The sequence below is a fragment of the Monodelphis domestica genome, chromosome 1 (assembly GCF_027887165.1).
Source record: "Monodelphis domestica isolate mMonDom1 chromosome 1, mMonDom1.pri, whole genome shotgun sequence".
Taxonomy (NCBI): Eukaryota; Metazoa; Chordata; class Mammalia; order Didelphimorphia; family Didelphidae; genus Monodelphis; species Monodelphis domestica.
The window spans coordinates 461,592,008-461,615,791 of NC_077227.1; the positions used below are offsets into that span (position 1 = coordinate 461,592,008).

A 23,784-nucleotide genomic window follows, 5' to 3' on the forward strand; every position below is an offset into this window, starting at 1 on the left:
TAGTTCTCTAATTTTCCAGTAGTTGAGCCTAATTGAAGATACCATATTTCCAAAAGTACAGCCCTGAAAGCCACACCCAGCCCCTGGGATTAGTTCAAAGAGAAGGTTGAGAGGGCCTTGTCACCAAGTTCCAAACCCTATGCCTTGGCTAGCCATGGAGTCTAGACTAGTGATTTCACTGGTAGAGGTGAGGAACTACTTCCAATGCAAACCTGCAGCTTCTCTGACACTTAGTAAAAGACAAGTTGCCTTTTACTGTGTGAGAGTTAAATGACTTGTCCAGGGTGTCAGAAGGTGAGCCTTGCACCCAAATCTTCCTGGGTCTGAGGCCAGCTCTCTAAGTCACAATACCCCAGAATTTCTTTCTTTGTGAAGTGTGGTACAACTACTTTTCCTTGATAGGAATGAGTCTCTCAAATAGTGCAATCATCAAGTGAACCCAGCCCTCCCTACCCTTGTAACTTTCAGTGAGGTGAAAGTGAATGAATTAAGTGCTAGGAACAAGTAACCTCTAATTCCTTTAGGTCCAGGAATCCCATCCTCCCCCAATAAAGACTCTTGACACCCCCTCCACTTTGCACAAAAATGTATTTCTGTGACATCCCAAGTTACAGACACTTACACAGGACCTGGGTGCTCATTCAAAGCAAAAAGCTGTGCCAAGGTCCTCATAGCAGGGACAGCCCAGGTGAGGGGAGGGAGGGATGGGTAGGGGCAGGGTGGGGGTGGGTGGGCCAAGGGAGTCCATAGGGAAATATCCAGTCTCTGGTGGATGGGCCAGCAAATTACTCAAACTCAGCTTCACTACCAGGACCAGAAAATTCAGATTTCACCCAACACAGGCTTATCCTTGTTGGGAACTGACCAAAAGAAAACCAAGGAGAAAAGAGGTATTTCAATTTTCCTCTACCATCCGTTTTCATACAGAGATTAACACTCAGGGGAAAGGTTAATAGGAACGACTGAGAAGGAGGAAGAGGAGAAAAGATTTTCTGAGTGGCTGGCTTCTAAGTACATCTCGTTTACAATTTCCCCCTTACCACCTGTCCAAACTTCAAAACAATTCAAAATTACACCAAAAAAAAAATGGAGAGGGTTTGGAACAAAACATTTAAAAATACATACAAGTCTCACACTGTCCAAAACAAAGCACAGAGGTTCCAAAAGAAAAGTCAGAGATTACAATGCCCCATGGTACTGCCTGCTCCCAATGGGATGGGTTAGGCTGTACCACTGAAAAGTGTCTGTTGTGCTGGTCTGGAGAAATGTCTTGCCACAGTGTTGGCCTGGGAGGGAGCTGCCCCAACTCTTGATGCAGAGTTTCTAATGCAAATCTGAGTGGGGGAAAAGGTATGCTGGGGTTGAGGACTCTATTTTGGCAAGCTCTCACTTCCAGCTGTCCCCAGGTCTCTTCCGGCTGCTCTGAGTCATTCCTCTAGGCTCTCAGCCGCTGCAAGGAAGCAGTGACCAAGGAAGCAGTGATGGGGTTGTCAGCTGCCAAGGGCCAGTGGGGTGGGGGGCTGGGACAGGGAAGTACGGCCAGCTCAGCTATCCTATCTGAGACAGGCAAGCACTTGAGAAGCTCCAGGGACCTGGAGGCATGTGCATCTGTTGGGATGGAGGAGGAATCTGTCCTTGCTCTATCTACTATGAGAGGAAGAGATCATTCACTCCCCCTTTATTTGAAGGGGAGGGAGGCCTGGGTCAAAGCAGGAGAGGGAGAAGTAAGGAAGTAGCTTAATGCCACCTTAGCAGCATGGCTTTCAGTGTGGGTATATGTCTGTGGCTTGCAAAAATCAATGCAAAAAATCACCTTGGAGAACAGTGGACAGAGTACTAGTCTCTCCAGAGGGGTAACGGTGATTCTGAGCTTACATAGGTGAGAGACCTCTGTCCATTATGAGCCTCTTATCAACACTTCTGTCTATGTCTTGGCACTGTGAATGGCTTTGCCTTGCCTCTAACAGTCAACAGCCAAGGACCCTGGGCTTTCTGGGACCTCTTCAGGGTTTGTTCTAAGACTCTGTGTTCTTTTACCACTAAGCTTCAAACCCCACCAGGCCTAACTAAGGGCCTAGCCTAGGCTCTTGGCTGTCCCGGGGATCTGATGCAGGGGACCAGGGATGGTCTGGTGCCTTGCACAACAGAAGAGGGACAGTGGAAATAATAGGAGACATGAGTCACAATTTTCCAAGCTTTGAGCCAGCAGGTGGTTGGTGGAGAAAAGGGAATGAATATTGGAGGCTCTCTGTAGGCTTAAAAAGGCCAAAGAATATTGCAAGGACTCGGGGAGGGGGATGTTTCTTTTGTTTTTGTACAGAAATCATACACACAAAACTTCAATTCACACTTCCTAACAAAAAATTATATATATATATAATATATATATCTTACTAATGTTAAGGAAAAGCATTGGTTGTGCAAAAGTTCCCCCAGTGCACCTTCATCTCATTGGGGTCCCACACGCACAGGATGGGGGCCTTCCGACAGCCAGGCTGGTGAGAATTCCTCCCTAGATACAGTAATTTAGAGAGAAGTTGGGACCTGTGCGGGCCAGAATCGGGAGGGCCCATTGCCTCTATCTGGATGTGTCCATGTTCTCCTCCTTAAAGTTACTGCAGTGCTCTATCACCTTCCTGAGGATGACACAAGGAGAATGGGAGGAATGATTTAGTTTCACGGCCTAGAAAAGGAGCTTCAAGGTGCCATGAGTGAGCCCATGTGCTAGGATTACAGAGCTAATGTTTCCCAGATGCATCAATATGTATGTCTAGATACACTTGTCAGCCAGTGAGATGAGAATGATGGTGTTAGCTGTGCTCTGTACCCTTAGGATCAAGACTACTGTATATATGCTATAGCTAGGCAAGCATTCAATTATACTTGTCATCCAATGGTCCTTTTGTTTGTTCTTATTCAATCATTCACCATCTATTTCTTTCCCTCCACTTGTATCACTCAGAGCTTCTTCTATTTCTTTTCCCGATATGCGGTCAGTATCAGGATGATGACTGCTATTCGATGCCCCAATTCCTTGTCTATTGGTCCTCTGGCCAGCACAGTTTACCACCCACTACCTGTCCAATTCTTGCTCATAGCTATTATTCTTTTCTATTTAGAGCAGTTAGTGCTCTTTTAGCCCCAGAAGAGGAAGAGTTAAAGGGATCTTACTTGTCCCTTTATGGGAGGAAGGAATGTCCACTATGAGACAGGGCATGGAAAATGGCTTTTCAGAGAAAACCACCAAGTTAGAACCTTGGTGCCTAAACCAGTGCTATCAGTTCCATTTCCCCCCCCCTTGTCTGGACCTGTGATTTCATACAAAAGGAAGCTCTGGGTGAGGAACTTCTTTTTACCAATGGAGACCAGCAATTTCTCTCCAACTGGAACCTTAGCAAGCTGCCTGGGGGCACTGAAAGTTTAAATGACTTTCCTGGGGGTTACCCAGCCAGAATGTCAGAGAGGTGGGCTCAAGTCCAAGGCAAGTTAGGCTCTCTGCCTCACCAACACTGGACTAAAGTAAGTTATTTCTAACCAGCAAAGGAAAAGTTCCTTATCTGGCATAAACACTGTGGAGACCTTTAGTGTCTCTGGTCATTTTCTTTCTTTCTTTTTTTAGACCATTGCATTCTGTCTTAGAATGGATACTACTAATCATTGGTTCCAAGTTAAGGCTAGGGAAATGACTTGCCTAGGGTCACATAGCTAGGAAGTGTCTGAGCCCAGATTTGAACCCAGGAACTCCCATCTCCAAGCCCAGCTCTCTATCCACTGAACCATCCAGCGGCCCCAGTATTGGCCATTTCTAAAACCGGAGATAAAGTGACTTTAGGTATCATAGTTAAAATCTGACATATTGGTCTGAGTACTCCTTTTGTGAAATTAACTCTGAAATGTTACTTAGTTTCTTATTTATAAATTCGCTCTAACTTTGTTCTGTCTTAATTTTTACAACTTGTTTCTAAAGCTCATACTTTGCTCTGTGAGTCTTACAACAAACAGCCTTGGACCAAGAACAACAAAAAATTCTAATCTGGAGCCAATACCTAGAGATGATAAAATTGGATGGAGACCATTGGGGAAGCAAGATAACTTAGTTCAAAAAATGAAAGCAATCTCACATCTCCACATAGTTTGGAAGCACAACCATAATTTTCTGGTTTGGGGCCACCCTGCAACCTCTGTCTTTTCAGAAGCATTTGGTGCGATGTTGCCAGCTCATCCTACCACTGTCCAGTTTAGCTGCTCTTGCTCTAATCTTACCTGCCAGTATCTTCTGCTTCCTGGGGTCTCCCCCACCCAAGGTTGATTTTATGCACTGGCCTATCACCAATGAAACCTCCCTCCCCCCCCCCCCCCCCCAATCCCAATGCTCCAAAATCACAGTTGCATGCAGTTAAGTATTGAAGCAGCTCCTTTGTTTCCTACCGGGCCATTTCCTTGGTCTCCTGCCGGGCGGAAGCCATTTTGATCATATCCCTCAGAAGCGGCATACCACCTTCTTTGATCAGCAGGGGGCAGTACTTGTCCGCTGTGTGGAGGGAGGGAGGCCACAAGTCAAAGGTAATTGAACAAATGTATAAAGGGCCCTTTATTCAGGCACTGTGGGTAATACAAAGATAAATAAAAGCACAGTCCCTGGCCTCCAAGAGCTTACAATCTGGGAGCTATAATAACAATAACTCATATTTAATTAGTGTTTTATGGTTTATAAAGTGTTTTACATACATTATTTCATTTTAGCCTCATAATAATCCTGTGAAGTAGGTGATACAGGCAGACAGATCAGGATAGGTGTCTTGGCCCAGAAACTTAGCCTTGCTCATATATGCTTTCTTCTACCCAAAAGAGAGAGAGTTGAAACCTGGCAAGATGGAAAAGCAGATCCAGCATAGAAGATGGGCCCGCTATGGGTCAGAAGATTGTAAGTACTGAGGCTTTGCTGCCTCCTGGGACCTATCTTTCCTAGAATGACTGACTTGAGTCATAACTCAAGCCAATGTAATGATACTATATGGGGAGCTGAGATAGTTGGTAGGACTCGATTCACTTCTATTGGTTTTGGGGCAAGTCAATGGTTCTGACCCCATTTACTGACAATTAACAACTGAGGGGTGTCAAGGCAGAACCAAGACTTTTTAATTTGGTGGAGAACAAAGGGGGTTTTGGAAATGGCTCCAAGTTCTTGTGCTAATTGCAATAAATACAAGGTAATGGATGTCTCTCCTATCTTCAGGTCCCCTAAACATCTAGTTTGCAGCATTATAATTACTGGGACAGGCTGCTCTATAAATGACTCTGATGGTGTGTGTCTTTCTTTTCTGCTCTAGCTCATCTTGAGGTACTCTAAAGATAAGGACTATGGCTATAATTTGTGACTATTTCTCCTCAGGGTCTCTTTCCAAGGCCTTGAACATAGTGGGTCTATCTGAATATCAAATGGGCAGATACTTACGATAGACTGACACAAGGTTGTACAGAGCCCAAGTTGCCCAGTGCTGGCTGACAGGGGATATACCCTGGGGAAGTAGGCGAAGAATTGGCTCAAATGACCTGAAATGATAAGATAGTCTCACCTCTGTTATTTGTCAAGTAATCCTTGTGTTTTTCTATATTTTGCAAAGTCTCAAAACATCAGACTAAAGAGGAAGAGGATTTCTGGGCCACAGAGGGATTACACAGGGAATGTTGGCATTCAACTGGGCTGCCAAAAATATATATTCAGTGTCTTGGGTTCAAACCAGCCCACTGTGGTGGGTTGTTCAAATGACAGAAAAGAAATGCAACAAGATATATAGTTAAAATCAAGTAAAAACATATGTGGCTACAAATTTGCAAAATACTGCTAGGTCTTCAGGAAGAGGAGGAATAGTTAACTTTTCTGGCTGAAGAAGGATCACCTAGAGACAAAGAAAGAACTAAATAGCTCTCCTTATCTTGGGATTCAATGATCTATAGTAAAGTACAGTAGCTGGGGACTGAATGAGCTCTACCTAAACCTTTCAATAGGAGAGTCATTCCATATACTTCTTTCTCTATGACTTCCTGTTAAGTCCCAAACCACCAAAATGGGGAGACCTCCTCCCCATCTTCTCAGCTTACCTGTAATTGATGTTTCTCCGGGAGTTGATGTCCCAGCTTTGAATGGCTGTCCACATTCGTTCTACAACTTCCTCCCTCCTGGGTTCACAGATGCCCCAGGCCTCTGGGCCATCAAACATAATGTGGGAAAGGACACCGCAGGCATTGTAGGATACTTCAATTCCATCTGCCTTACTCTCCAGCAGGTTGCTAGCAGGAGTTGGGAGAAGGTTAACGTTTTGACTAACATAACTGGAAGCCTGGACTAAGAACTAGGTCTGACTCAGTGTGGTCACCAATCTGGAAGTAAGGGGGGGCCAAATTATGGAAGCACTAACCTGAAGACAGTGATGAATTGTGACGTCATTAACTGGGGCCGCAGTTCCTTTACCTCTGCAACATTCCCTAGGAGTCCTAGCATATTCCGATGTAGTTCCTGCTTCTCTGGGAACTCCTAGGGAACAATAGAGAGACACATATAAGGATGCAGACCAAGGGGGATGAGATTTGGTGAAAGCCATTAAAGCAAAGGTTTCCCTGTAGGTATGGAAAAAATCTTAAGAAAAAGTTTACAGGAATTCCATGTCTCTAATTAGGGGAAGGCCCTTGCTGGTTCAGAGCAGAGCAGATTCCATTGGGTGTTCTTACACTATACCTTGCTTATTTCTACTTCTGTTCCTTTTCTCATCCTATTCCCTCTGTCCAATTTATATCTTCAGGGTCGGGGTCAAGTCCTCCTTTAGAGCTTCTCCAAGTATGCCAGCTCTCATTGGTCTTCCCTTCTGTGACCCCTTTTCCAGCAGGGAAGTTAGTACTGCATAATTCAATACTCAATTATGTAAAGTCTTGTAGCACTTAAGTGTTTCTTCTGTATGAGTCATATTTTAACAACACTGTAAGCTCTTTTTGAGGGCAGGGACTCTATTCTCTCTCTCTCTCATGTAATCATAAAGGACAGATTACAAAAATTGATTCTCTTCATGCTGGAAAGGTGAGTGCTAAGAGGAAACACGCTTGAGGCCTACAGAGACATAACAGCATGGGTAGGGGCAAACCTGAAACATCCTCTAAATACTGGAATGAAAAGGCTTCCCTTGAGAGACTGGAGCAAGATGAGTTATTTCTCATAATGGGTATGATATGACCAATAGATTAGAAATATAAATGGATCAGAAAAGAGTTTGGATAACAATGAAAGACTTCTGAATTCTGAAATGATCAACGGTGACTTCAGAAGTGATGATAAAGGAAGCCTCCTGGTTGTTCTTCAGAAAGGTGCTGGATTACAGAATGAGGAATGCATTTTCAGATGTGGCTTAGGCGTGTTGATTTATTTGGTCAATTCTACTTCTTTGTTACAAGGGAAGGTTCATCAGGGATGGTATAATTAGATGGAAAGTCAGGAGAATGTTAAAGTTTGGTCACACTTCCTAAATAGCAGAGCTAGGACATGAACACTAAGAGACCTTGGGATAAATCTAACCTTTGAATGTGACATCTGGGAGAGCAACCCTGCCTACCCAGAGTAAATCCCCATGGTCCACTGATGCTGACATCATTCCTAGGTGAGATAGACTCAATGTAGGCATCCCAGTGTGTATAAAAACTGTTGGTTGACTAGTTGAATGAGTAAGTGGGATCCATGAAAAGAAGGATGGAATTATGAAACCAAGACCCTAATTCCCAAGGAGTCGTGAAGAGTGAATAATGCCTCAGTGATGTTGTTTGTTGGTCCCAGCCTGGCTCATCCAGGTTTCCCAGTGTAGTGCTAACCTTCAGGCACTCCAAGAAGAGCTTCATGCCACTGTAGTTAAGGAACATCTCACAGTTGTCTGGCGTCTCATCTGTGATATTCCACAGAGCACTCCAGGAGAATTCCATCACCTGATCACACTGCAAGGGGGAGCAATGGATAAGTCTCTGCTATTTCCCAGGGACAAAGTATATCCAGATTACCAGAATTGGAGGAATGGAGGCTATTGATGCCCAATTGTAGCATGGAGAGAGGAGATGATATTTAAAAGCTATTATGCCACTGCTCCGTGATGAGTTCTGAGGAGGGACTGACCCCACCCATGGAACAAACCATTTCCATTTGTTGGAGGGAAGAAGAGCTGATAGCTATTACATAAGAACTTACTGTTTTGTCCATTAGCTTTTTCTGAATCAACTTTAGCATGGTCTGTAGGCAGAGAAAATGAATTACTAAGTAGACATCCAATCATGACTCCTAAACATTCTAAAGCTAGAAGGGATCTCTATGGTCATTTGGTTTGTCCTTGTTTCCCTTTAAACCAATCCAAGCTGGCAAGTATCAACTCTATTTTGAGAGCACTCTAATGGAAGAACCTTCCTAAACTTCCTTTGGTCATCCATTCTAATACTTACCGAATGTCCACTATTAAGAAATCCTTCCCATTCTCTAAGCTAAATGACCTGGTACAGCCTATTTTTTTTTCCCCTAACACTTTTCCTTGCCCTCAACTAAAAGTAGAAAGAAGTACAAGTTAGCCATGATATTAGGAAGGGAATTCAAGGCAGAAAAGGATCTGGATAAATAAGGTGGGGTGTTAACCCCAGGCATTTCACGCACCATGACAAAACCCATCTTGCCCACCGCCTCCTTGTGGTCATTGTCCACCTGGCAGACAAGGGCGTTGCAGAGGTGCACGGCGATTCGCTGGATTGACTCGTCCTGTCGAGTGGGGTTGAGGATGCTGAGCAAGAGCTCATTGACCCTCCGGTACTGGAACTCCAGCTCCTCCGGGATGCTGAAGTTGCAGAGTGTCAGGCAGCAGTTCCGCTGAACCTGGGGAGGGTGGGCCGGGAAGTGGTGCTCAGCCATGTCCCATCACCCTGACCCTCCCACTCCTCCATGAAGACTTTCCAGACTCACCCTATTTCAGACACATACATAGATCAATCACAAATTAATTAAGTCTTTCTCAAGCCCCAGCTAGATGCGAGGGGGAAAAGAAAGAATCCTTGGCCCCTTAGGGAGCTCAGTCTAGCTAGGAAACAACAGCACAAAAGAATGCTAAAAATTAGGTGCTCAACTATGTAGTGCTGCCTCGAAGGAGGAGGGAGGGCTGTGGCCTGGAGTGGTTGGAGAGAGAAGTCTTCCTGGAAGATGAAGGAGTTGAGGACTCAGGTAGAGGGTGGTTGGAGGGCACTATGGAAAGGGAATAACCATAAATAAAGGTTGGAAAAAGGACTAAAGAGAGAACCATAAATGCCAGGGACAGTGAACATAGATTCACCTGAATAGAGGGGGAAATATAATGAGGTAGAGGTAGCTAGATGGTTCAGTGGATAGAGAGCCAGGCCTGGAGACAGGAAATGCTGAGTTCAAATGTGATCTTAGACACTTCCTAATTGTGTGACCCTGGGCAAATCATTTTTCTTCTTTTGCCTAGCCTTTACTGCTCTTTTACCTTAGAAAAGACACTTAGTATCAATTCTAAGACAGAAGATATGGGTGAAAAAAGAAAAGGTAGAGCAGAAAGTAGGATAGGTAAGGCCAGATCAATAAGCACAAGAATAATACATGGGGTCTGGAGGCTAGGGCAGATGGAGGGGATGTAATAAGCAATAGAGTTCTTCAAGCTCTCAAGGAGGGGAGCAACTTTCCATTTAGTTCAACAAACATTTATTAAGCACCAACTATATTATAGGTGCTAGGGATACAAAGACAGAAATGAAAAATAGTTCCTGACCTCAAGGAGATTGAGGAACTGCATAGAAGGCAGTACCTTGGCTGAATTAGTAGAAGATATGTGAAAGAAAGAACTATCTTTCATTTTGTCTTTTCCTAGTTTCAGTTCCTTGGACATGGCAGGTGCTTAATAAATGCTCATTCAATTGAAGGAAGCTAAAGATTCTTAAAGGCAGAGGTGAAGGAGAAAGGGCAACCTGTCCAAGAGATGGAAACCACCCACCCAAAGTGGAGCTCAGGGAATCTCCAGTAGACTGGTCTGCTGGAGCTCTCTGTCTGTTACAAGTTACCTTCTTGTTGTTAAATGTCCTTATGTGAGTAGCATGTGTTCCTGCCTCATCTCCCGCATTAAACTGAAAGCTCCCTTAGTGAAGGCCAACACAAGATGGCATGTGGAGAGAATTCAATTCATGCCAACCACCTTTGTCCTTCAAAGCCTTTCATCCCCCACTTTGGCAGATATATAGCTACCAGCTCATTCCAGGGAGAGACAAGGGCTCTTACCGTCACCTCCTGGTAGGATTCCATGCCATTGAGTACCACCTGGATGACTTGCCGGCGGAGCTTGACGCTCTGTTCTGGGCGGTACTCTGAGTTAGTCAGGTAGAAGAGCGCAGCACTGCCTGTCACCTGGATATTTTTGTCATATTTGTGGCACTTGAGGGCGGTTATGACCAGCTGTTCAGAGAAAAGGAAGAGAGAGCCAGGGATAGGAGATCCCATCTAAGTCAAGTAGGTAGTTTAGAGCTAAAAGCAAACTGTCCTGGGACCTGCCCTGTAAGCCTCCCTTCTCTCTCCATCTCAACTATTCTATGGCAACTACATGAAATGCATTGGGATATAATGAATACTAAGAAGTTTGAGGGGAAAAGGCAGTTTTGGGAAACAAGTGACCTAAGTATGAGGTGGAGTTGGGAAGTGGACATCTTGGTTGCTGGTCCTACAAGCTGACCATAACTCTGTGTTTTAGCTCTCTTCTCCCCTGTCTGTGTCATCACTGTGTAGGGCCTTGGCAATTACTCTTTGTTGCTATATCCGAGCACCAGCTGTGCTCATATTACTGACAAACTACCGCCACCCTGTGAGATGACAAACAGTTTCAGGACCTCCTTCCCAATTTCAGTTCAGATCTAAGAAACCAGGAGGACCCTGAGATTATTATTAAGGAAAATGCGGCCTTGGGTTAAGGAGGCTCTCTGTAGTAGTGGAAGTTCTGGGGTATGTTGGGAAGGAGGAGAGACTCTGGGTTGAGAAGCAAGCTGACCTGCAAGGCTCGGAGTAGCTGATTGCAGCGCTCTATTCGGGCGATGTCAAAGAGAAGGTTGATGGCTCGAGAGGTGATTTCTGGGCGATGCTCTGTGTAAGCCTCAATAGCATTTAGCACCTGTTCCTCATTCTTGTCACCGCTCACCTGGTGACAAGGGAAATGGTGACTGAGAAAATGAAGAGGGGAACAATCTATCCAGAGAGTAAAGCAGAAAGAATCACAGGGGCCTGCATTAACTGAATCCCCAGATCCTGAGATCATCTCAATGAGGTAGCTTCCTTTATACTGGAGCATCTCATCTTAGAGTGGTCTTTAGCTTTTCTGGAAACACAGGGCCTCTGGCCAAATCTGCTGTTTCCCAACTTGAAATGCCAGGGATTAAGGGAAAATTAGGAGGGATCTCTTCCAAAATCATAAACTGCCTTGACTTCTCTTAGCTTCTTACCTTGTAGGCTGGAATGTGTGTCAGACGGCACAGGGAAGTCTCAAAAAGCCCAAGGAACTGCAGGGGCCGCTTCAGGGCTCGAAAGGGGGTAATGCTGCTCTTACAAGGCTCGATGCTGGGGAGAGATGCCACTTGTTGGGTCAGTTGCTACAGTTAACCTGCCCCATAACAAGAAAGGATCACCCATGGCACTGTCCATACTAGGAAGCTGAATATAGATTTTGCATAGCACTGCCATGGAATAGTATGGCTTAGTACCTATTAAGAATTTAATGAGCTAAAAAGGAATACTAGATCCTGAATGAGCCCTGAGCTTAGGAAAAAACTTTCTTCAATTACTACGCTAACCTAGTATGACCCAAAGTTGAGATCATCCCTCGAAGAAAATGGTTTTGGAATATCTTACTTAATTTTGCTGGTCCAATTCCTACCTGGTCTGCCCGGCTTCCTCATCCATCTTAGAGATGCTACAGTTTTCTAGCATCATGTGGCCAGAGATGTCCAGTGACACTAAGTTTCCCAGCTTCTGCACAAAAAGGCTGAGTACCTTCCGGGTCAGCTTGAACTTGTAGTAACTGGAGAGGCGGTCTCGAGAGATGTCCAAGTGCCTGTTGGACAACAGGATGTCTGGATGGTTAGGAGCTGGTCTGCTTGTGTTTATAATACCCCTTGATACATACATACCTTCTGGAAACAAACCTCCTGGGCCTTGGATATACTCCAGGATAACTTGGAGTCCAGGCTAAGTTATATGTCTGAGATGGAGGGGTTAAAGTTCCTTAGAACTGAGCCCCAGTTCTCAACCAGAGAAATCTAGTTATCTCTGAAAAAGCCTCCATTCCAAAGAAGACTCAGAGTCCCAAAATTATCTCCACCCCAAGGCAACTTTGTCACAAAGAGGGTTCTTTTCTTAGGTCCTCAGAAAGTTAATTTTTCTGTCCTAGGGAATATAGGTGAAGGGAGAACAATGGGAAGAAGAAAAAAGGCTCACCGGAGTTTGTGGAGCTGAACAATGACACGGATATGCTCATCAGACAGGTCCATGTTGTAGAGAACTAGTGATACCAAACTATCCTTCCACTGGGTCAGGAAGGCCACGTCACTGGTCTGAATGCCTGAAAGGTCCAGGGCAGCTAGGGATCGGAGAGGTCGAAGAAGAGACTCCACAGGAATCCCCTCAGTCATTCGGCCAAGGTTGAGGAATCGAAGGCGGCTGAAGCCCTCAAAGGTGAAGTCCTTAACTAGTACTTGGCAGGTGGGGTTGACCACACACTCATCTTCACAGCCCCCAGGGTTCTCCTCTTCATAAAAGATGTTCCTACAGCCAAAGAGGCTCAGGGAGACCAGGGTAGGGCTAAAACTACCCAGTGTCTGCAGACTTTTGGCAGTCAGCTTCTCACAGTTGGTCAGGTATAATTCCACCAGATCCTAAGAAAATCAGGGAGATATGTAAGAATTATAATTTCTTCTCCTCCTCAACCTTTTTATATGGTTTCAGTAGGTGATGGGATGGAATGGGCATCAAAAGTCTGCATTCAAATTTCAGTTATGTCACTCATTGTAGGACAGTAATTTCATACTTCTAAAGCAACGCAGGTTTCTCATTTATAAAACTAGAGTAATCATAATTGCCTTGCCCACATCATTGAGGATATTGTGAGGCTCGAATGAGAAAACAGATATGAGAGCCCTTCCAAAAAATAAAGTATTATACCCAAAGATATATTGTTATTATTATATGGTAAACAAGATAGAAGAGGAAGGACAAACAAACTTTCAGAAACCTGTCTTGTTCATGGCTAATACAGAAATAAGTGTTGCATGACTTCATAGATATAATCAATATAAAGTTGCTTTTCTTCTCAAGAAGGGGGTAGGAGAAGACAGAGGGAGATAATTTGGAACAGAAATGTTAAAAAATGAATGTAGGTTGCAACTAGATGGCTCAGTGGATTGAGAGCTAGACCTAGATATAGGAGGTTCTAGGTTCAAATCTAGCCTCAGACACATCCTAGCTGTGTGATCCTGAGCAAGTCACTTAACCCTCATTGCCTAGCCCTTACTGCTCTTCTGCCTTGGAACCAATACACAGTACTGATTCTAAGACGGAAGGTAAGAGTTTAAGAAAAATGAATGTTAACAATTTTTTGCACATAACTGGGAAATAGCAGACCAAGAACAGGGCAGTTAGCTGTCACAGTGGATAGTGTCAGGCCTGGAGTCAGGAAGACCCCAGTTCAAATCTGACCTCTGATATTTACTAGCAGTGTGACCCTAGGCAAGTCACTCCATCCAGTTTGCCTCATTTCCTCATCTAGAAAATGAAATGGAGAAGAAACTGGCAAACAACTCCAGTTTCTTTGCCAAGAATACCCCAAATGGGGTCACAGGGAGTTGGACAAGACTGAAATGAATGAACAACAATAGACCAGGAACAGAGATAGCATCTAATACTGCCTCCCACCCCCTCAAAGCATCGAACAGGCTGAGTCTAACCTGGTTGGATTGAAGATAATATCAGTAATGTAACCATGGTACTTCACTTCAGGAATCTGTTTATGATAAAGGTCCCAGAGGAGTGTTCGACCTGACGTCAACTTCAAAAGGTAAGAGTTGGGCCCCAAACACCCCCAGTTTCCCTTAATAAATACTTTGTTATGAAGACTAAATCTACTGATTTAGTAAAAGCCTTTGATGAAACTATTTCCATTTTCAGACTAAGCCACCTAAGGTAATGTGTTCCAAATTTGACAGCTTTTTGTATAAAATAAGATTTCTTTTCTCTAAAATTCTTTTAGTTATCATCTAGACCTTATCCCCCACATCTTCATTTTTTCTTTAAGATTCCAGAGTGTGGGGAACTAAACCTAATACTTCTTATGTCCCAATTGTTTTTGTGAGTTTATTTGGAAATTCCAAGTGTTCAGATTCCCCATGCCTGATTACAGGCCTTATGTCAGCCTACCTGCTTGCGGATGGCTTCCAGGTCCTGGTCCTGTACCAAATCCTCTCGAAGGTGGATACGAGTGAGACGGGTACTTCGGGGGTCTGAGAAGAGGCTGAAGAAACTCTCATGGGGCTCAAAATTACAGTCAGCATTGACTAGCTCCACATACCTGAGGGAAAGGAATGGCTCAATCTTGGGGTTAGAATATGGAACAAGGGAAGTATCTTGGACTTGGAATGCCCTTCTAGAGAATTCTCTGGCAATCTGAACCCTAGTCTTCTATTTCAAGGCCTAGTCAAACTCATCTCTTCCAGAAGGCCTGTGTCCTGATCTGGCAAATGGAAGACATAACTTCAGCCCTGTTTATGGTCCAGGATTGTTGTAAAGATGAAATACAGTGCTAGATAGGAATATATTTTGTAAACTAAAGAGTAAACAAATACAGGGCATTTCATGATTGTATGATGGAATCCTTAGTTTTCATGCAGCAAATTTATTCTTCATTAATGTATATTGTAATCTTATTACACATTAGCAAACACTCTTCATAGGATGTTGTGGCCAAAAAAAATGTGATCAACAAAGTTCCTTAGGACTTTGGTTCCTTGTGACCAACATGGAAATAAGCCACTTCCCACCTAGGGGGCCAGTCTCCAGATGAGACTTAGGATCCATGACCAAGATTATATAGGTGGTACTAGGCTCCTCTGGGTACTTATCTACAAAAAGGTGCTAAGTTGGAATACCAATCTGGGATCCTGAATACTTTCATTTATCCATAATAATTTATACACATATGTATTTACTTACCCAAAACATAACCCCATATACATGTATATCCCACTCCCCATCATTAACCCCTGACCTACTCATTGACAAGCCGGTCACAGATCTCACTGGGTAGGAAGACGTCTGGGTGAAGTCGCAAAGTCTCATTGTCAAGCAGGTAACCTAAGGTCCCCTCTAGATTTCGGAGGCAGAAGTCTGTGCAGAGTGTCATCAGGGACTCGGGGCTGTCCGATGCCATCCTGGGGCTGGGGCACAGGCGTATTGCTTGAGCCGTCGGTGCCCCAGGGATGATATAAAGACCTAGTAGTAGTCAGGGAGACATCTGAGATGGTGACAGCCTGGCAACAAGGAAAACAAGGAGATGAGCAACAACCCTGGGCTGCTCCATTTGAAACAGCCTCCACTACTGGCTTAGGGAATCCCCTTGCCAAATACGGACATAAATACAATTGTTCAAAGAGCAGACTTCTATTCGAAACCTGAGCAAAGGATTTTTTTTAAACCCTTACCTTCTATTGTAGTATTAGTTCTAACACAGATTAGCAAGGGCTAGGAAATTGAGGTTAAGTTACTTGCCTAGGGTCACGTAGCTAGGAAGCGTCTGAGGCCAGATTTGAGCCCAGGACCTCCTGATTTAATTCAGGCAATCTATCCGCTGTGCTACCTAACTGCCTGGGTAAAGGATCTTAAAGCACTTAACAGCTATAGTTCTGATTTGTCCTAGAATTGGGACCAATCTAAGACCTTGTGATGTAGTCCTTCAACAGGAATACTGTAAGCCACATACAGGCTTCATATTTGACTCCATTCTGTTCTTAACCACAATCCTATGTCATTTGTCGAGAGAAGCTTTCTACTTTGCACTTATGACTCTATCCAATTCCACCCTAAGGTCATTCTAGGACACTGAAAAGTGGTTTCAGGCTGTTCTCTAAGTTTCTGATAGTGGAAAACTTGGTCCATAATATTAAGGGTGGCTTGCTCTGTTCCCTCCGAGCTGGAGGTTGCTTTCTTGAGTGACCTAGTTCTTAAATACCAGTTACTATGTATGAAAGAACTCAGTCATACATTCTCATTCCAGGACCCTGTTCTCCCCCAGCTCCCTGTGGATCCTTTCCTCTCTGGCTGAGAAGTTTGGTAGTTATCATCACCAAAGATCAACAGCTAGAGGAGTCTGAGTGGGCTGGGAGAGTCAGAAAAGCCCAAGATAACCTATGCCTGGTTCATCAATAAGTAAAGGGGCCGTTAGGGGGAGATGTTTATGAATGGGTATGTTTGTGGTGTGAGAGATGAGTACCTATGATTGTGGATGAATGAAAATAATGCAGGTTAAGAACTTCTACAGATGCTGATTTATCACTTTTTTTCAGATGGTTACTCCTAGATCACAGCTCTTAAGTCTTTCATCTGAAGACTGGCCAAGAGTGGAAAGGCTCCTCTCCAGGCTGGTCATAAGCTGATAAACTGTTTGCTGACTAGATATTAGAGTCTGTGCTAGGTCATCTTCCACCATCTCCTAACCTTAAAAATGTCTAAAATTGGTTAAGAATGGACATTTTTTTTCCCCTGGGGAATTATGCCTTCCAACCCAACAGATCTTAGGTCTCGTGGCTGGAGGTCTCACCATTCTAGATTCTGCTCTTGGATATCCCTGGATGTGTTTTGCTATTGTGTCTATTCCCCTACTATACTTCTTGACATGATAATGTTGGCCTGTTTGTCCTGATTCAGTTCTTCCACCTCTACTCCACGAACCCCTTTCTCTGGCACCTGCCAGCCTTGGCAAGAGCAAGGGCTATCTCAGGCTCCCAATGCCAGGACTGTTCCAAGGAATCAAATCCCTTGGGGAACCCTGCCTCAGGAAGCAAGCCTTGGCTACCCCCATCTGCTTTACCTTCTGGCAGTTTTAGACAGATTGAGGTTTGTGCAGCCCTGGGCACTGGGCCTGTGCTCCCCCCTAGCCTTATGTACCTTACACAATAAGTTCATTGTGCCAGCTGTCCCTCTGGCGATGTGACACCCTCGGGGGACAGTACAGCAAACAGGATGCTGGGGTATGGCTTTACTTTGCCAATATTAACTATTCTCCCACAAAATGTCCAGTGGTGCCTGAGAGCCATTGTTCCCAGGCTTGGAGGCAAAAGGGGGGAAGGGATTCCTAGACTAGCAGGGAGGAAACTTTTTGCTACGATGGATGAAATCCAAACTTCTCTGCTTAGCATTTCAGGCTTCCATAATACCCATTGCTACCTAACATGAATCACTTGTTCCAATTATGCCAGTCTACTAATTTTCCATACCATTGAATACCATATGTAATACTGTCCCCCTGGTTAGGTTCATATAGATTCCACATCTGGATCTATATATTACTAGTCATACAAGGTTCAGGTTAATTCAAACAATTTTTCTTAGGCCCTTTCTGTCTCTGCTCTAAAACCACAGGGCTCTGTAGCTTTTCACAACTCCTAGAGAACTTATAGCCTTGTAGCCTATACAACTCATTTGGCACTAAACCCACACTGCGCTGAATTATCAAATTACTATTTGATGTCTTGTCTCCCTAACAAGAGTGGATTGTAATCTCCTAGAAAATAGGGAACATGTCTTAAATTTTTCTTTTGTTTTAATACTGTGATTAACATAGCACTAGAAATAAAAGAGTCAGGGCTCATGCATTCACCAAACATCTAAGTACCTACTATATTTTCAGGGTACTAGGCTAACCCCCAGGGATAAAATAGCAAACTGACACTGAAGGTGACATTCTACTATAGGACAGATATGATGTGAACACAATAAAGATAACAGAAGGTAGGGAGGAATAGAGGTAAAGAGGATCCCAAAATGTTCTTTAAAAATCTTTAAAAAAAGAAGCAGGTAGAGCCAGGCCTAGAGATTGGAGGTCCTGGGTTCAAAGCTGGCCTCAGGTACTTCCTAGCTGTGTGACTCTAGGCAAATCACTTAACCTCTATTGCCTAACCTTTGGAACCAGTACACAGTACTGATCCTAAGAAGGAAGGTATGGGTCTAAATTTTTTTTTTTTTTGAGGAACAGAGACTGAATTGATTCTTTGCCTTTGGCTTTTTCCAAAAGAAATGTTAAGGAAACTCTCATTTCTAACATGTTATTAAAAGGACACAGATTAGATCTACTAGATCCAATACTTGTAAAATAGAGAATATTTTAGACTTGATTTGTAAATATTAAGAAAAACTATGCAAAAACATTTTTTGAAGAGAAAATGAATGCTTTCAGTTGGGAGGACAAAGGCTTACTGATTAGGAACTAAAGACCAAGCGATGCCTTCTCCTTTGCTATTTGGGGACCAAGAAAACTAATTTGCCTTGGGATAGCTTGTGCACACTGGTCCACTTAGATGCCTTATTTTCCAGGTCATCAGAGGATTCTGCTGGAGGTTGGAGGTTGGCACCACAACATGCCAAGCAGACTGTACTATCTGCTGACCCACTTCTTTAGCAATGCCAATCTGGCTGATTGGGAATAGGGAGCATGTTAAGAGGAGAGCTGTTCTAGTCTTGTCACTAAACTGTCCTTAAAGAATGAACCTCAGGGAAAAAGAATGTTCTTCTCAGTCATGCCACTTGACAGGCTATAAGAACCCCCTTACCCCCTTCCCCGTCCCCAGGGTTCTATCTGAATCTGGGTGGGACCCCATCACCATATGTCATGGCCAATCAAGAAACTCAGCAACAAATGACAGCCTCCCCCACCAATAATCATGACAGATCACTGAAGAGTAATAATCCTTTGTGCTTCTCTAGGAACTAGAGATAATAGCTATTTGATAGAGATTGAGGAAGTGAATGGAAAGGAAACTGAAGGAAAGGCAACCTGCCCAGAGTTGATAGTAGAAGTGTATTCAGGTCTCCAGATTCAATTCAATTCAACCCCAAAGGGAAGCTGAAATCTTCTTGATGAAGAGAGCAAGGGCAAAGCCTTGAAGCAGCTTTGGCCTTGTGAAATATTAACCAAGACACTTGGGGGGAAATCAAAACAAATGCCCTATTTATAGAGGTTGGAAGCTCTCCAGAACTAAAAGAATAACAGTAAAATTGGTCCAACTCACAACAGGAGGTACAATATAGCTGGCCCAGAGGATTTAGTTAGGTCAGAGAATAAGAGGGCAGGGTATATAAATCCTTGGATAGTCCAGGACTTCTCTTGGCATCTAGGAATCTACTATTATCTCCCAGGAGTCAGGGAACATTTTGGTGTAGGCATTCTACAGGAAATGAGGAGCACAGAATGACTAAACCCATAATGTTAAGATTTAGAACTGAGAATGACTTGAAGGAAATATTGGAAGATAAGGGTAGAACACAAAGAGAAATGGAGGGGAACATTAGCTGTGTTGCTTATGGCATGATCTAAAAGGAATAAAGGATGGAGCATATTATACCAGGATGGGATTCAGAATGCCTAGATTCCGTTCTTGGTTCTGCTACTCTCTTGCCATCAAATAAAGGCAAGAACAAGCCTTCTCTGTGGGTCTCAGTTTCCTCTTTTTGGATTACAAGCTTCTCTGGGCTTCTCTTGAATCCCTAATACCACTTATTGTCTATTTCATTCTTCTGGCACTTAACACTGACTGTTATATTACTTAATTTATCTCATCTCTTCAATTAGACTCTAAGTTCCATTTGTATCTCTCCCACAGCTCTTTGTACAATGCTTTGAATAAAATAACTTCCATAAATACATTCTGATGCCAGTTCAGAGTAGAGGAGACTTGGAGCTATAAAGTCCTAGGTCAATATCCCTCAACATTATAATCGAAAGAGATACAACTGAGCAATGTACAGAAAGTTAGCACCCAACCTAGGTGGGCAGTCAGGGATCTTGAAAGGTTTCATGTTCTCCCTGCTTTCCAACATTGACTGAGGAGAAGGAAAGTCCTATAGCCTTTTATTCTATTTATTTCTAGATAAGATTACAGGTGACTAACTAGTGACCATCAGTTATCCACATGAATATTTCAAGTGATAAGGAGCTAATTATCTAACAAGTCAATCTCTTCCATTTCTTGGGCATCTGCAATTATTAGTAAACTCTGACTTATATTAAACCAAAAACTGCTTCTCTGTAACTTCCATTCATGAGCCCTCGACAGCTACTCAGAATGTTTGCTCCCTCAAATATCAAAGGCTTCTTGCCATCTTCTCTACTTTGGGCCTTTCACCTGATCCTCTCATAGCATAGCTTCCTTCCTAGTTTCCTTCCTTTTAGCTTTCTGTAGCTCATCTCTTTGCCTCTTAAAATATGGTGCCCAAAATGGAACACAGACCAGATGTGGTCTGGCCAAGACACAGGGCAGCATGCTTATCTTCTCCCTTGTTCAAAACATTAAAATGTATAGCTATTATGTTTCTGTTGATATATATTAATATGTTATGTGTTAATATACATCAGTTAATGAAGCTTAAGCTTAGATTGAAAAAAAAAAGACTACAGGTGAAAGTCTAGCATAGATAAATTATCTCTGTGCTTATAGAAGATATTGCTCTAATTACTTGGGAGATCTGACACTGTAAGAAAGTCAGCTGGACTCTAGTCCCAGATCACTATTAAAATGACTGAATAGTCACATCACAAGTCAAATACCTTGACTGGGCCTCAAATTCCCAATGTATAAATAAATACTAATAATCCATGTCTTGACTGCCTCAAAGTGTTACTGTGAGATTCTAATGAAATGTAAAAATGCTTTAAAAACTTCACTTGGTTCTATGAATATTATATAGTATGTTTGGGGGATTTAGAGCCCAAGGAGGAGATACACATTTAAACCAAGATGGAAAAATCTCAATGCCTTACGAACCTGCCATAGTCATTCAGGATGTATGAAAACAGCTAGTATACTATATAGTACTTTAAGGTGTGCAAAAGCCCTTTACAAATATCATCTCGGTTGATCTTCACCACAACCTTGTGATATAGATGCTATTATCATCTCTATTTAACAGATGAGGAAACTGAGACTTAGAGAGGATCTGCCTAGGATCAAATAGTTAGTCAATAATCTGGCACAGAATTCAGACTCAAATCTTCCTGACTCCTATCTACTTCATGAATCTTTTTCTCACCATAATCACAATATAACAGTACAATCTAAGGGAGTTTGGGGGAGTGGGGAGACTGAAGAAAGGAGGTGGCTCCACCACAGCTAAAAAAAAAGATCCAAGGCTTGTGCCTTTACAATCAGTCCATATTTCTTCCCTCTGTCCAGTCTTACCATACTCTACCAAACGAAGATGGCATATAGGATTGCCCTACCTACACATGGGCCTTAGAATTTAGTTTATGTTTTTGTGACTCCCATTTTTTTTTCAAGGCTGTTTTTGATTTTTTTTTAACCAGATTTTACCTGAATTAAAATGTTTCTGGCATGATTAGTGGTAAATCTCAGGCAACACTCCCTCACCTACTCTAAGGAATTAGAAACACACTCAGAGTAAGAAACAGAAAACCCTCAGATTAGGCTCCACCTACAGTCTCAGTGAACTTTTGAGCCTGGGTGGATCATGCTAAAGTTTTCTTTCTAGAGTGGACTGCTAGACTGGTTTCATTTTAAGTCTACTTCTTTGGCCACTACAAGCTTTAACACCCTAAAGTTATGGAATTCCCTTTGCCACATATATTACATTACTTAAAAGCAGCCTTTATTGGGACACCCATAACTTATGAACTTGGAGGCTTAACATCGTATGGGTTGGGATGGGGAGAAAAGGGGAGAGCCTAAACCCATCATCCATAATTCTGTCTACAGGAAAGAAGATTAAAGTCCAAACTTTAAATTACAGAACAACACAAGGACACTAGCAACGTCCCCAGCCAAATATTTAGTAACTTTTTTTGGGGGGGGTAGGGGAGGGCCCACGAGGATTTCACAGTTGATTCTAAAATATACTGGGAATTCTACCTCAGCCTTTATGGACAAAAAGGATGCAGCCCTTCTCAGCCCCAGTCTACTAGATGGGTGGGGAATGTGGGGGAAAAAAGGGAGTCGATGAGAAATTTTAGGAAAGAAATATTGCATCGAGGAGGTGAGGAAGCAAGGTGAAGCGGGGTTTCTACCTCGGATGGAGCTAATCCTGGGAGAAAGTCGGGGCGGAGGTGGGGAGAAGTCGCCCCAAAGTGCTTTAGCAGTCTCCAATAAAATGCAGAGAGAGGTAGCAGGGAGAGGGGGTCGGACCTGAGGATGGAGTGATTGAGGATGGAGCTCTAAGATCCAATAGGAGCAGCAAGGGAAGCAGCGAATCTTGCACCAGGAGGCCGGGAATTCACTAGATCCGATGGGCGCACGAGGGCTGTAGGTGATGGGAGAATACAAAAATCTAGTCCAGATCTAAGGACCCCATTGGATCTATTTGATCCGGCCAGCGCTTAGGGAAGGGGAAGCGAGGTTGTCCCATCGCTTCGCCGGGTGCTTCCCGGGAGCCACAAGCAGAGGTGGCGGCGGGGGGTGGGGGAATAATCCAGTGGATCTCGGAGCCAGGAGACCCAAGCCAGGCGGGAGGGACCCCCGCACTCACCTTCTCCCGGCCGTCGGCGGCCCGTGCGGTCCCTCGGTGCTGGGGCGGGGCGAAGGCCGACCTGCCCGCCCGCCCGCTGCTGGCTCTGGGCTCCAGGCCCCGAGCCCGTCTTCCCGGATCTGATCCCAGCTCTTCCGTCCGCCTCTCGATTCCTCGGTCTCAAGCTCAGCCGCCGCCGCCGCCGCCGCCGCCGCCGCCGCCGCCGCTGTCAACAAACCCGGAGTCCGTCACTTCCGGGGCCGCCCCTTAGCAACCACGAACGGGGCCCCTGGATCCAGAGTCCGGCGGGAAACCATGGGAGCCGAGGGAAGGTTCTGTTGTTTATGTAAGGTCTCTTCTTTTACCGGATTTCCTGCTTTTTTAACTTTCTTTACCGCTTTTCTCGCCACCTCTCGCTTCCTAATTGCTCCCCTCACTTCTAGCCTCTTTTTGTTCCAGTGAATGGTCAGACTTATATTCGATGCCACTCTCCATACTTTCCAATCCAGGACCTTCTCTAAAATCAAGTGGTCTCCTCCCTCTGTACAGTTGCTGGAAGTGAGGAGGAGAGCACAGTCTGGGGTCTCTCTCATGGAACAAAGACTAAGGCAGTCTCAAAGTCGATACACATACATAGCCTTCCACGCACTGTGCAAAAATAATAGTAATTAAAGTTGTTATGGTGATTAAAACCACAATGCAAATATTATCTCATTTTATCCTCACAACAACCCTGGGAAGAAGGTGCTTTATGAACCCCATTTTACAGATTAAGAAACTGAGGGAGGCAGAGGCTAAGTGACTTAGCCGAGGGTCACTACAGGTAATTATCTAATCTGGATTTGAACTCAGGCCTATCCTGACTCTAGGTTTAGGAGCTATAGCCACTGTTCCACCTAGTTGCCTAATGAGGAGAGTCCAAAAGACTCTATCCTCTTATCCTAGTATCTCGGAGCAGAATTTGTATTCCTCACGCACTCCATCCCTCCTGACCTTTCCTCTTT

At 43.9% G+C, this 23,784-nt stretch overlaps 1 protein-coding gene across 4 annotated transcripts; it reads right to left on the reverse strand.

The window, feature by feature from the left end:
* Positions 1–571: 571 nt before the first annotated feature.
* Positions 572–23,030, reverse strand: ZER1 (zyg-11 related cell cycle regulator). 4 transcript variants are annotated; one of them, XM_007475099.3, is made up of 17 exons: positions 22,802–23,030; positions 22,462–22,576; positions 15,325–15,582; positions 14,474–14,624; positions 12,500–12,936; positions 11,940–12,116; positions 11,509–11,623; positions 11,061–11,207; positions 10,301–10,474; positions 8,675–8,890; positions 8,222–8,263; positions 7,855–7,974; positions 6,420–6,535; positions 6,103–6,291; positions 5,456–5,553; positions 4,429–4,531; positions 572–2,636 (listed from the first exon to the last, which is right to left on the reverse strand). In XM_007475099.3, exons 3-17 carry the CDS (start codon positions 15,480–15,482, stop codon positions 2,579–2,581), a joined length of 2,301 nt encoding a protein of 766 aa, XP_007475161.1. In that variant the 5' UTR covers positions 15,483–15,582; positions 22,462–22,576; positions 22,802–23,030; the 3' UTR covers positions 572–2,578. The 4 variants fall into 4 exon arrangements, with proteins under 4 accessions (XP_007475161.1, XP_001363446.1, XP_007475163.1 ...); XM_001363409.4 differs by lacking the exon at positions 22,462–22,576; XM_007475101.3 differs by lacking the exon at positions 8,675–8,890.
* Positions 23,031–23,784: the final 754 nt, after the last annotated feature.